This window comes from Bombina bombina, chromosome 6 (assembly GCF_027579735.1).
Source record: "Bombina bombina isolate aBomBom1 chromosome 6, aBomBom1.pri, whole genome shotgun sequence".
In the NCBI taxonomy this organism is placed as follows: domain Eukaryota; kingdom Metazoa; phylum Chordata; class Amphibia; order Anura; family Bombinatoridae; genus Bombina; species Bombina bombina.
In genome coordinates, this window is record NC_069504.1 from 659,779,112 (window position 1) to 659,793,282 (window position 14,171).

General features: G+C 40.6%; 1 protein-coding gene across 3 annotated transcripts in view; it reads left to right on the forward strand.

Annotated features, from left to right (window-relative positions):
* Nucleotides 1–14,171, forward strand: part of PPIP5K1 (diphosphoinositol pentakisphosphate kinase 1) — a 488,970-nt gene that overhangs the window by 178,425 nt on the left and 296,374 nt on the right. For all 3 annotated transcript variants that reach the window (XM_053717727.1, XM_053717728.1, XM_053717729.1), the window contains exons 14-17: nt 1,956–2,041; nt 9,161–9,286; nt 9,610–9,657; nt 10,906–11,027. In XM_053717727.1, coding sequence (XP_053573702.1) covers nt 1,956–2,041; nt 9,161–9,286; nt 9,610–9,657; nt 10,906–11,027 — 382 coding nt within the window. The remainder of the gene's footprint in view (nt 1–1,955; nt 2,042–9,160; nt 9,287–9,609; nt 9,658–10,905; nt 11,028–14,171) is intronic.

Genomic DNA, 14,171 nt, shown 5'->3' on the forward strand with positions numbered 1-14,171 from the left:
GCTCGGACTGGCATTCCTTTAGAGGACAGTACCCTTTTTTAAGGATTCGATAAACAGAAAAAAGGTTTCCTCAGCTCAGGAGATCCTTTCAGCTTACAGGCTACATGTAACTTTGCACTGCAAAAACTCGAGCAATATTTGGCATTGACAGAATTCGACAGAGATGCCACAGTCCATCCGAAAACACTTTTCACAGGATGCTGTTGTTTAAAAAAAATTACATTTAACTTTGCAGACCACTTCAAAACCAATATTTACCTTTTTCTGTTAGGATATCCTGGCTCTTCATTACTGCTTTCTCAATTTATTTATGTATTTTACTTACCATACCGTGTTGGAGGGGCCCGGTCTTGGTGAACTTTGAGAGTACTGCTCTCCTTCTTGGCATCTCACGTGGAGGGACGCCGAGACTTCAGCTTGTCTTCAGATGAGGATGCAGCTCTCTAGTCAGTCATGGCCACGCACTGTCTAAATTAAAAGTGACCATGTCCAAATTATAGGAAGTCCCACCTGGAGGACTCAGATGTGGGAGTTCCTATAAAACCTCATCCAGACCATCACTCTGGTCTCTTGCTCATCTTGCTCCTAAGGCCAGAGCATACGTATCTGGTTCCTGCATGTGCTCACCTTGCTCCAGAATACTAAAGCATACTTACCGGATACCTGTGTATGCTTACCTTGCTCCTGAGACCAAAGCATAATTACCTTGCACCTACGTATGCTCACCTGGTTCCTGAAGTCAAGCAGAATAACCTGATACCAGTGTATGCTCACCTGAAGCTGTGCCTACTGTACCTGTCTGGTATCCCATGACAGTCTCACCAACAGTACCCGCTGGGTATACTGTGCCAGCTGAGAAACCTGTGTTTACCATACCAGTGACAGCCTTCTTTAGATCAGTTGTGCCTGCTCTTACTAACAGGTATTCTGTGTCATCTTACCTTTTGCTGCTCAATTTAAACACCAGTGTCTATTGGACTTTGTTGCTGCTCAATTTAAACACCAGTGTCTATTGGACTTTGTTGCTGCTAAAAGACTTTAGTGATTTGCATAAGGCCTTTTTTTGTGATCTTCAATCTGAACTACCAACTGTTTTACTCAATCAGTCAGTAAAGCTTTAAAAAATACTTTAATTTGTTCTGTGTATCTGTTTCTGTAGTCAAAGTTCCATACACCCTAACTTCCTCACAATTACACATATTATTAAACATTATCATTTTCTGATTTTGTAAGAAGTTAAACTATAGTTTAAATCATACCTGTACACAACAAACAATACAGTCTTTCATCTATGAGTGCAGTTACTTGTTCAGATGCCCGAGGCATTCAGAAATCTTTCTGCTATTACACTCCTAAATGCCCAAAAGATGTTGGCTTTTGCTAAGGGGTTAACGATTTTTTTATTTAAAGAATAAGATCTCACTGGTTAATAAGGAAGACTTTCAAAGCTCTGTTAGTGGATAGTCACACACCCCAGATGCATAAGAATAAAAAGGTCTATTTTTCAGAGCATTAATATAATAAAAAAACAAAAATAACAAACAAACAAACATAATAAAATGCTACATGACAAATTGACTTTAATACCCATTTGATCTGTGGCTTAAAACTGATTAACTAGGAAGCAAAGACATTTTCCTTGAGATTATTGCTAGTAAAACAATTTTAAAACAATTTTGTTTTCTAAACGAATACCAGTAAATACAAACCCCTTTGCCTAAAGGATCCCTAAGATGTGTGGGTGGAGGACTGTGGTGGGATTGAAAAGGTGTCATATTTTGTAGCACATAGAAATAAGGAATAGTATGATGTAGTTCGTATTGTCACATTTTAAATTGTACGTTAGCTATGAAACTATTATGAATATTAGTAATAAAAACACCTGATCTGATTTGGGTTTTACGGAGGTGGAAAATAAAATTTGCATATTCAGTTTGATTTTGTTTTCTCTCCAGGTACGGACATTTCTCTGGTATTAATAGGAAAGTGCAGCTAACCTACTTGCCCCATGGGCATCCTAAAAGCTCCAGTGAGGAAGATGGTAATTCTAGCTTATTTCTTCAAGAAGCCCATAAAAATAGGCTTTATACTAATATTTTTTCTATCTTTTATATGAAAGAGCAAATGTTATATTAAAGGGACATTTACTCATATGCTAAATCACTTGAAACTGATGCAGTATAACTGTAAAAAGCTGACAGGAAAATATCACCTGAGCATCTCTATGTAAAAAAGGAAGATATTTTACCTCCCCAATCTCCTCAGCTCAGCAGAGTAAGTTCTGTGTAAAAAGTTATACTCAGCTGCTGCTCAGCTGCAGGTAAAAAAAAAAAAAATTAAAGAAATGAACAGCAGTCAATCAGCATCAACAGTGCTGAGGTCATGAACTCTTTTACTGTGTTCTCATGAGATTTGACTTAACTCATGAAATTTCATTGTTAACTTCCTTACACTTAATAAGGAAATAAGATGAGTGTGCACGAAAGCTCGCTCCTTCCGCTGTCCCGGGACAGACATACTGGTTTGCTGCTTAGAAGTCCTTTACAATGGGATATGGCTACTGAGAAACTTTTGAGGTAAAATATCTTTCTTTTTTACATAGAGATGTTCAGGTGATATTTTCTAGTCAGATTTTTACAGCTATACTGCATCACTTTCAAGTGTTTAGACATTTGGGTATTATGACCCTTTAAAAAAAGTAGAAGCTGTTTAAATGTAGAGTGTAATTAACAGGAAGTGTGATAATGTGTATGAAATTGTGCTTTTTACATGGTAACTCTTTGGCTCATTAGGACAACTCCCACAGAAAATGTTGGCATATACAGCATAGGACCATCTTATTTAATACATGTGTGTACAAATTGTGTATGGTTTGGTTGTTTTTGAGTACTCTTGAGTATGCCTACCTTATCTCCTCTGCTTTGAGCAACAGGCACTATGTAGCTTGTTGCAGGCTTAGCTATGCTGCTGTATACCCTGTTGCACCCTTAGGGCCAGATTAAGAGTGGAGCACTAACAGTTATGCACAAACGAAAAGGGGTTTATTGCGGGTGTTTGCACGCGTTAGGTTTTTCGCATGTATTACAAGTTAAAAGTAAACACGATTACTTGAGAGCAATTGAAGTTAACGCTCGTCAGGATAGCGCGTCCTCAGAGCTCTGGTTAACTGTTTTTTGAAACAAGTGTCACAAAACACATAAAAAATGCACTACAACGTACAGTTACACTTATAACACTCTTAATAACACCATCTAATAAAATTCTTATTTTTTTTTGCACACGATAGTTATAAGGCCTCAAAGATGTGAGGAAAACAAAAAAGACAGACAAGGGGCTTTAACATAGTGATACATACATATATACATGTCTAAATATGCATATTTATATGTTTATATGTGTGCACATATATATTAATATGGTTATATATATATATTTACAGACATATATACACACATAAACACACATACATACACACACATATATACTTTATATATATATATATATATATATATACTTTATATATATATATATATATACTGTGTATGTATGTACAGGTGTATATATATATATATATATTTGTGAAGAAATGTAACATTCTGCGAGGGGAAGAACATTGGAATGTTGCGTTAGAGCACTTGAGAATAGGCGATCGGGTTAGTGTGCGAATAGGGTTATATTTTTTCCCCCACTTTTTTTTCAGCTCCATTTAGCTCATCTTTGTACGTGCGTATAATAAGTGCTCGAACGAAAAACGTTTACTAGCGGAATTAGCACTCTAACGGGAGCGTTTAAATACCACTCCACTCGTAATCTGGTCCTTAGTGGGGAGTGTAAACAGAACAATATTTATAGGTAAATTACATGAAGCGAGCAAAATAAATGATGCATACATACTATATACATTCTTTTACCGTGGCATTTACTTTTTAGTGTATTGAGACATAGTTTTATTATTTCTTTGTTTAATCTAAAAGATCCTTAATTGAAAATATTATACAGATTTTTTTTTTAACCTGTTGCTTTCCTGAGTAAGCTAACATTTTCTTGTCTGGCAGAGGTATGCCGTCTCAATTAATATTATGGGAGCCAGCAAGCATTAGTTTGAAGTGCATAACTGATAGTTTAAACAGCTTTCCTTCTTAATACAAGGAGAGTCCATGGCTTCATTCCTTACTGTTGGGAAATACAGAACCTGGCCACCAGGAGGAGGCAAAGACACTCCAGCCAAAGGCTTAAATACCTCTCCCACTTCCCCATATCCCCTAGTCATTCTTTGTCTTTCTTCACAGGAGGATGGCAGAGAAGTGTCAGAAGATTTCGGAGTTGTTCCTCAGGAGGGATATATGCCTTTTGTTATGCAACTGGAGTTTTAAGTAGTCTCAGTGAGAGCATTGACGAAAGTTAGAGTCTGGAAATGCAGGGAGAGTCTTTCTGCGAACCCATCCAGACTGCCTGCTAACAGCTCCTTAAGCAACCAGTGTTGACGAGTTTCACTGTCTGCTTCTTCACTCAAGTCAATGTCAGTAGCAATGCTACAAGACTGTCACACTTGAGAGGCTGTGTTTCTGTTCCACAGCACGGATTCTGCTAAGATTGTTTCAATTTCTACTTATGTTGAAATTGCTGAAGACAGGGTCACAGTGTGACTCCTTTTATCTTTATAGAATCATGGGTTAATATCTCCTGAGGGAGATTTTTAAACAGCCAGATTAATCAAATGTGTTCTTTAATTTATGCTGCTTTATGTGTGATTTATTTTTGGGCTCATAGACTGTTGTTATGCTGTAACGGAGCATACAGGTATTTTACTTTCACTTTGAGTGCTGTGCAGCTTGATAGCATTGGCGCACTTTTTCTCATGGCAGGCACAGTCCTGCATGTGACCGGATGTGGTCACACTTTCGTTTTCTCTTTCCTGACCGAGCTAGCTGTCGAAGAGGTCGCTTCTTCTCTGGGTGTCTGGGTCTAGGAGGTGGTGAGTGCCCCAGTCATTGGGGGTATATAGGTGCCATTTTTTAGAAAAATAAAGAGTTAATTTATTTGTATCCTACTGTTGTTAGCGCAAGCTGTGGATGATCCTGATATGCTTGATGGTACTCTCTCTATTCCTAATAGTAATATGCATCAACAAGGTTATTTTGTCTAAGAAGGTTAACCCCTTTAGTACAACTGAGCCGCCACCTCTGAGGACTTGCCGTCTTGCGAGGTGCGTACCCATCAATCATCTCCATTGTCTCATGCAGCTTCCCGTAGCACGTCTGAGCCTCCGTCTTGAGGGAGCTTTTTACCATCAGACTTTACCGCTCAGTTAAAGATGGCGGTGTCTGAGGCCCTTAGTGCTTTACCTAGCCCTGCTAAGCACAAGCGAAAGGTTAAACATAGCTCTCCAGTCCAGGGGACATCCAGTGATTTGCTTGATTTGTCTGCTTTTCAAGTATCTCAGGATGGGTCGCACTCTGAGTCTTCAGAGGGTGAAATTTCTGGATCCGAGTCTGCTACCTCTAGGCCTCCGGCTGCGGAGGAACCTGCCTTTAGATTTAAGATTAAACACGTTTTCTTCTAAAGGAGGTTCTGTCTACATTAGAGGTTCCAGAGGTCAAGTTGCCTGATGAACCTTTGATCCTTAAATTAGACAGAGTATATGAGGATAGGGTAGCGCAGCTAACTTTTCCTGTACCTGTAAAAATGGCGAATATTATTAAGAACGAATGGGATAGAATTGTATCTTCCTTTTCTCCTTTGTCTGCCTTTAAAAAATTGTTCCCAGACTCTCAGCTAGAGTTGTGGGGTTCCATCCCTAAGTTGGATGGTGCTATCTCCACCTTCAATAAGCGTACTTCTATCCCTCTTGAGGATAGCTCGTCTTTCAGAGAGCCGATGGATAAGAAAATTGAAACTTTTCTCAGGAAAATGTTTACGCATACAGGATATTTATTTCAACCGGCAGCTGCTGTTGCCTCGGTTGCTGGAGAGGCGGCCTACTGGTGCGCCTCCTTAGCGGAATTAATCGAAGTGGAGGGTCCCCTCGAAGTTATTCAGGAAAGAATTAAGGCTTTGAGAATTGCCAATTCTTTTATATGTGATGCAAACACAAGAAGCCCGCCGAGAACAAGTCTGCATGAGGGGGCGACCCCCGATCCAAAGCTGGATCGTGTAGGGGGCAAACTGTTGCTGTTTTCAGACGCTTGGTCCAGGGACATGCAGGATCCGGGGGTCCTGGAGGTCATAGCTCAGGGATACAAGATAGGTTTCAAATCTCATCCACCCAAGGGCAGATTTCTCCTCTCAAGCCTGTCTTTAAAGCCAGAAAAGAGTGAAGCCTTTCTGGGGTGCGTGCGGGATCTGTCCTCCTTAGGGGCCATTGTCCCGGTTCCTATCGCAGAAAGAGGTTTGGGATACTACTCATACCTGTTTGTGGTCCGGAAGAAGGAGGGAACTTTCTGCCCAATTCTGGACCTAAAGTGCTTAAACAAGTTTCTAAATGTCCCCTCTTTCAAGATGGAGACAATAAGGTCCATTCTTCCTTTAGTTCAGGAAGGACAGTTCATGACCACTATAGATCTGAAGGATGCCTACCTTCACTTTCCAATCCACAGGGACCACTTCCAGTTCCTGAGGTTTCTGTTCCTGGATCAGCACTTCCAGTTCATTGCACTTCCGTTTGGTCTAGCTACTGCCCCAAGAATATTCAAAAAAGTTCTGGGAGCTCTCCTGGCTGTCGCCAGAGCCCAAGGTATAGCAGTAGCTCCCTACTTGACCCGACATTCTGGTTCATGCGCCATCCTTTCATCTAGCAGAAGACCATTCGGTTTCTCCTCTCTCTTCTTTGATCACATGGATGGAAGATAATCTTAGAGAACAGTTCTCTCATCCCATGCACCAGGGTAGAATTCCTGGGCACTATAATAGATTCAGTATCAATGAGGATATTTCTAACCAACCAGAGACGCTGCAAACAAGCTTCGGCATGTCTTGCCCTCCGGATCTCCCGATCAACATTTTGAAACTTTGATCAATCTACAATGCTCTGAAGGCTTGGCCTCTTCTGGGTTCGACCCAGTTTATCAGATTCCAATCGGACAATATAACCTTGGTGGCTTACATCAACTATCAAGGAAGCTCCCTAGCGATGAGGGAAGTATCTCGGATTCTGGAGTGGACGGAGGGCCACGGCTGTTTGCTGCAGCGATCCACATTCTGGGTGTGGACAACTGGGAAACTGACTTTCTCAGCAGACAATCCTTTCATCCGGGGGAATGGTCTCTGGAGATATGCTTCAGGTTGGGGATGCTGGAGATAGATCTCATGGCGTCTCGTCTTAATTCCAAACTACCCAGATATGGGTCGAGGTCCAGGGATCCTCAGGCGGAGCTAATAGATGCATTAGCGGTGCCTTGGAGGTTCAGTCTAATCTACCTTTTTCTGCCTTTACCACTCCTTCCTAGAGTAGTGGCCCACATCAAGCAGGAGCAGGCATCAGTAATACTGATTGCTCCATCGTGGCTGCGAAGGACGTGGTTCGCAGATCTAGTGAGGATGTCATCTTCTCCATGGAGGTTACCTTGTCGCAGGGATCTGCTGGAACAAGGTCCTTTTGTTCATCAAAATGTAGATTCTCTGAGGCTGACTGCGTGGAGATTGAACGCTTAGTCCTAGCCAAGAGAGGGTTTTCTGAGAGAGTTATTGATACTCTCATTCAAGCTTGTAAGCCCGTTACTCGTCGCATCTATCATAAGGTGTGGAGAACCTACTTATTCTGGTGGGAAGAGCGTGGATTTCCTTGGCATAAAGTTAAGGTTGCCAGGATTCTGATGTTTCTCCAGGATGGTCTGGAGAAGGGTCTTTCGGCCAGTTCCCTGAGGGGACAGATTTCGGCCTTGTCTGTTTTACTGCACAAGAGGCTCTCCAAGCTTCCAGATGATCAGTCCTTTGTTAAGGCTCTGATTAGGATCAGACCTGTGTTCAGATCTTCAGCTCCCCCTTGGAGTCTAAATCTGGTTCTTAAGGTTTTGCAACGGGCTCCTTTTGAGCCTATGCATGAAATCGATATTAAGTTGTTGTCCTTGAAAGTTCTCTTTTTACTGGCTATTGCTTCGGCGCACAGAGTATCTGAGATTGCCACCTTGCAATGTGAGCTTCCTTATCTGGTGGTCCATTTGGATAAGGCTGTCCCACGTACTAAGTTAGGGTTTCTACCTAAAGTCGTGTCAGGCAGCAACATCAATCAAGAGATTGTGGTCCCTTCCTTGTGCCCTAATCCTTCCTCTTCGAAGGAACGTTTACTTCATAATTTGGACGTGGTTCGTGCCTTGAAGTTTTATCTTCAAGCTACTAAGGATTTTTGACAAGCTTTTTCGTTATTTGTGGCATACTCTGGGAAGCGTAAAGGCCAGAAGGTCTCTTTGACTTCCTTATCTTTTCGGTTGAGGATTCTTATCCGCTTAGCCTATGAGACAGTGGGACATAGGCCCTCTCAGAGAATTACGGCTCATTCTACTAGAGAAGTGGCTTCTTCTTGGGCCTTTAAGAACGAGGCCTTTGCAGGCTGTGGTGCCCTCAGATTAGGGTCCGCCTCTCTTTTTGTCCCTCCCGTTTTCATTCAGTGTTCTCTAGAGCTTGGGTATAAGTTTCCAAAAAGTAAGGAATGAAACCGTGGACTCTTCTTGTATTAAGAAGGAAAACATAAATTATGCTTACCTGATAATTTAATTTCCTTCTGTACAAGGAGAGTCCACGGCCCACGCCCGCGTTCTCCGATGGGCGGCCCCCTAAATCTATAATTTTCTTCTGGCACCTTTTATACCCTGATATTTCTCCTACTGTTCCTTGTTCCCTTGGCAGGATGACTGGGGGATAGGGAAAGTGGGAGAGGTAATAAAGCCTTTGGCTGGGGTGTCTTTGCCTCCACCTGGTGGCCAGGTTCAGTATTTCCCAACAGTAAGGAATGAAGCCGTGGACTCTCCTTGTACAGAAGGAAATTAAATTATCTGGTAAGCATAATTTATGTTTTTCATTTTTACCTGTTTGAGTGATGCTTTTTCTTAAACATGATGTATTTTGGGCACAATGTCCTGTTAATCTGGATTTGTGGTCTATCTGGATGCTAATGTCTTGAATGTCTTTATGAGAGTGAATACATTTAACAAGAGTTTCTTAACAGATGGTAGGAAAGATGTCCCCTCATTACTACTTGTCCTAAAATGGGGTGGTGAATTAACACCAGCAGGACGTGTCCAAGCAGAAGAGCTGGGACGAGCATTTCGTTGTATGTACCCAGGAGGGCAAGGTAGATAATCATTATACCTCCTTTTTTTTCCATTGTTGCAGTTTTCGTGTCCTTTACCTTTTTGTAATTAAATTTCTTCTACATGTTGTACTAATGTTTATGTTTTTCTTCTTTTCATTGTCTTTGTGCCTCTTGCTTTAGGACCCATTTCTTTCTTTTTGTACATACCTTTTTGATGTTTCTTCATCTCCATATTTTGGAGGAAATAGTGATATCCTCTGGTGATTAGTGGCTGAGGTTTCATTGTCCTTGATGGGGGAGGGGGCAGGGGAAAGAATGAAGAGTGTAACACTGTCCTTTTTTATTATATTGCCCTATTATAGTGGATGGTAACATCCCGGCATTGGGCTGTAGCTCTCCTATTGATTCCGGTAAGAGCCATGTATGCTAGAGTGATCTGCAAAGTACCATAACTGCACCAAAGGAAATATTTTTGCCTTTATCGTTTAACTAGATACTTTAACCTTACAGATAACTAATGTCTCCATAAGTTTTTGATTTTATATACAGGTAGCCCTCAGTTTACGCCGGAGTTAGGTTCCAAAAGGAATGGTTGTAAATCGAAACCGTTGTAAATTGAAACCCAGTTTATAATGTAAGTCAATGGGAAGTGAGGGAGTTAGGTTCCAGGTCCCTCTCAAAATTGTCATAAGTAACACCTAATACATTATTTTTAAAGCTTTGAAATAAATACTTTAAATGCTAAACAGCATTATAAACCTAATAAAATAATCACACAACATAGAATATATAATTAAACTAAGTTAAATGAACAAAACCATTTGCTAAACAGCATTATAAACCTAATAAAATAATCACAAAACACAGACTTCACTTGCATTTTTCTGCAAACAGTTCTTTCTATGCATTCAAATCTGGACTGATTTATAGACAGGAAGATCTTGTTCCTTTGAAATCTGCTCGATAGCTCAGGTCTGGTTGAACTGATTAATTTCAGCTTGCTTGGCTTTGCTGCAACACAAGCGGACAGCTCCACCTACTGGCTATTTTAATCAATGCACTGCTTCTCAATGCTTTTCAATAGCAGTCACATAACTGGAAAAAAAGGTTGTTATTCTTAAACGGTGCAAATTGAACCGTTGTAAACCGAGGGCCACCTGTACTTATCCTTTCTTCTAACGGTATGACATCCTGCATATTCAGTTTGTATTGTAGAAAGCATTAGAGGCCTTGTCAAGCATGCCGAATGACATATACATCATACTCATGTTGATGCACTTTAGAGCTGATAAAAATGAAATTGAAGAATCCCTTAACTACCTACCCTATAGTCATAATGAGATTGGACCAGCTTGTGTGTCATTGTTTCCTCCTACAATCCCATATATTAATATTGTATGCTGATTAATGATAACTGTTGTAGCTTTCTTTTCAAATGTAATACACACCGTAATCATGTACAAGACACATCTGTCTTTATTGTATTTGTGTTCCTTATAAAGTTTTGTTGGATGACTTTGTTTCCAGGGTTCAACTTTCAGATTCTCACCAATACACCGCGGAATTCTGCTACTGTGCTTTAACACAACGGGATTATTCTAAAAACTATAATTGACTACTACAATGTTTTCTAAAAAAAACTCTGTCACATATTGCAGGAGACTATGCTGGCTTTCCAGGCTGTGGACTCCTTCGTTTACACAGCACCTACCGACATGATCTTAAGATATATGCATCAGATGAGGGGCGGGTTCAGATGACGGCAGCTGCTTTTGCAAAGGTGCCTTTAGAATACTATATATTTGCTAATAAACAAAGCATTGTTCTTTTTGCTGATACATGTACAAATTTATGTAAAGCAGTTTTTTTCTTAAAAGGATGGTGAGTCCACTAGATCATCACATGTGGGCCAGTCATTCCCTGGTCACCAAGAGGAGGCAAACCAATCCAACACTTTGAACTTACCCTCTATCTCTTACCACAGATACTCAGTTTCCTTTTTGCCTCGTCTGAGAAGGCTGAACTTATGAAGTGCTGTAGGGCACTGCCACTACTCTTGGAGCTTTGCTTAAAGGGATAGGAAAGTCAAAATTAAACTTGCATGATTCAGATAGAGGGTGCCATTTTAAGATACTTTTAAAATCACTATCTTCAAATTTACTTTGTTCTCTTGATATCATTTGTTGTAAAAGAATATGTACATATCCACTTATGTAAGTTCACTTGTGATTGGTGGCTAGACACTTGTTTCTGGTCATGGACTTGCCCAATGTTTTTAGTTAGCTTCGAAAAGTGCATTGCTGCTAAGGAGATGACTTTATGTGTTTAATCCATTTGCAAGGGTTAAACACATAGTTATAGGCAATCTACAGAGCAAAAATTAGTAAAATAAAATGTATGCTTACCTGATAAATGATTTTCCTTTAGGGTGTTGAGAGTCCAAGAGCACTTCCCATTTTCTTTAATACAGCTGGCTGCTGGTCTTTACTTGCACTTCTTTGCCCTGCTTCGTGTTTTTTTTTCCTGTACGGTTTGTTTCATTTTACGGTGCCATATGGAGAAACAGAGTATGAGAGGAGATAGAGGGAAAGTTAAAAGCTTTACAGCGTGGGGTTGATTTGCTTCCTCCTGGTGGCCAGGGAGTGAATAGCCTACATGTGATGTCATGGGTTCTCACTTCCTGAAGTAAATTAATTCATCAGGTAAGCTTGTTTTTTATTTAACCCTTTAATGACCACAGCACTTTTCCATTTTCTGACCATTTGGGACCAAGGCTATTTTTACATTTCTTCTGTGTTTGTGTTTAGCTGTAATTTTCCTCTTACTCATTTACAGTACCCACACATATTATATACCGTTTTTCTCGCCATTAAATGGACTTTCTAAAGATACCATTATTTTCATCATATCTTATAATTTACTATAATTTTTTTTATAAAATATGAGGAAAAAATGGAAAAAAACACACTTTTTCTAACTTTGACCCCCAAAATCTGTTACACATCTACAACCACCAAAAAACAACCATGCTGAAAAGTTTCTAAATTTTGTCCTGAGTTTAGAAATACCCAATGTTTACATCTTCTTTGCTTTTTTTTGTAAACTATAGGGCCATAAATACAAGTAGCACTTTGCTATTTCCAAACCATTTTTTTTCAAAACTAGCGCTAGTTACATTAGAACACTAATATCTTTCAGGAATCTCTGAATATCCATTGACATGTATATATTTTTTTTAGAAGACATCCCAAAGTATTCATCTAGGCCCATTTTGGTATATTTCATGCCACCATTTCACCGCCAAATGCGATCAAATACAAAAAATCGTTCACTTTTTCACAAATTTTTTCACAAACTTTTGGTTTCTCACTGAAATTATTTACAAACAGCTTGTGCAATTATGGCATAAATGGTTGTAAATTCTTCTCTGGGATCCCCTTTGTTCAGAAATAGCAGCCATATATGGCTTTGGCGTTGCTTTTTGGTAATTAGAAGGCCACTAAATGCCACTGCGCACCACACGTGTATTATGCCCAGCATTGAAGGGGTTAATTAGGGAGCATGTAGGGAGCTTTTTGGGGTAATTTTAGCTGTAGTGTAGTAGACAACTCCAAGTATTGATATAGGCCCATTTTGGTATATTTCATGCCACCATTTCACCGTAAATGCGATCAAATAAAAAAAAACGTAAAATTTTTCACAATTTTAGGTTTCTCACTGAAATCATTTACAAACAGCTTGTGCAATTATGGCACAAATGGTTGTAAATGCTTCTCTGGGATCCCCTTTGTTCAGAAATAGCAGACAAATATGGCTTTGGCGTTGCTTTTTGGTAATTAGAAGGCCACTAAATGCCGCTGCACATCACACATGTATTATAGCTAGCAGTGAAGGGGTTAATTATGTAGCTTGTAGGGAGCTTGCAGGGTTAATTTTAGCTTTAGTGTAGAGCTCAGCCTCCCACCTGAAACATCAGACCCCCTGATCCCTCCCAAACAGCTCTCTTCCCTCCCCCACCCCACAATTGTCCCCGCCATCTTAAACTCTGCCAGTACTAAAATAAAAGGTATATTTGTTGTTGTTTTTTTATAGCATATTTACATATGCTGCTTTGTAGGATCCCCCTTAGCCCCCAACCTTACTGATCCCCCACCAAACAGCTCTCTAACCCTCCCCCTCTGCCTTAGCGGGCGCCATCTTGGGTACTGGCAGCTGTCTGCCAGTACCCAGTTTTGTAAAAAAAAAAGGAATATTTTTTTTTTTAAATGCCCTTTTCTGTAGTGTAGCTTCCCCCCCGACCAACCTCCCACCACTTGCAGATCACTTAGATACTGTACATAATATTTTTTTTTCTCTTATTTATTATAGCTATTTTCAGATTTTTTTTCTGTAGTGTAGCGGTTCCCTCCCGCTCCCGCCCTGTGCACGCGCCCGCCCCCCGTGCACGCGCACGCTCCCATGCGCGCCCCCGTCGGTCCCGCCCCCTGCACATTACACGGCGCATCGATGGCCGCCCACCTGCCTCCCAAGTCCGCTCCCACCCACCAACGATACCGGCCATCGATGTCCGGTGCAGAGAGGGCCACAGAGTGGCTCACTCTGCATCGGATGGCCATTTAAGGTTATTGCAGGATGCCTTTATATCGAGGCATCACTGCAATAACCGGAAAGCAGCTGGAAGCGAGCAGGGTACGTCCTCAGGCGTTAACTGCCTTTTTTCTGCACGTCCTCGGTCATTAAGGGGTTAAAGGAACAGTATGCGCCAATTGTCATATAACTGCATGTAATAGACACTACTATAAAGAAGAATCTAAAAACAATATAAAACCTTTTAAAAACTTACTTAGCTTAAAAGCTCCTAGTTTAGCACTGTTGATGAGGTTAGGCTGGGACACCCACTGAAAGGGGCTAAGAAAGCAGGAAG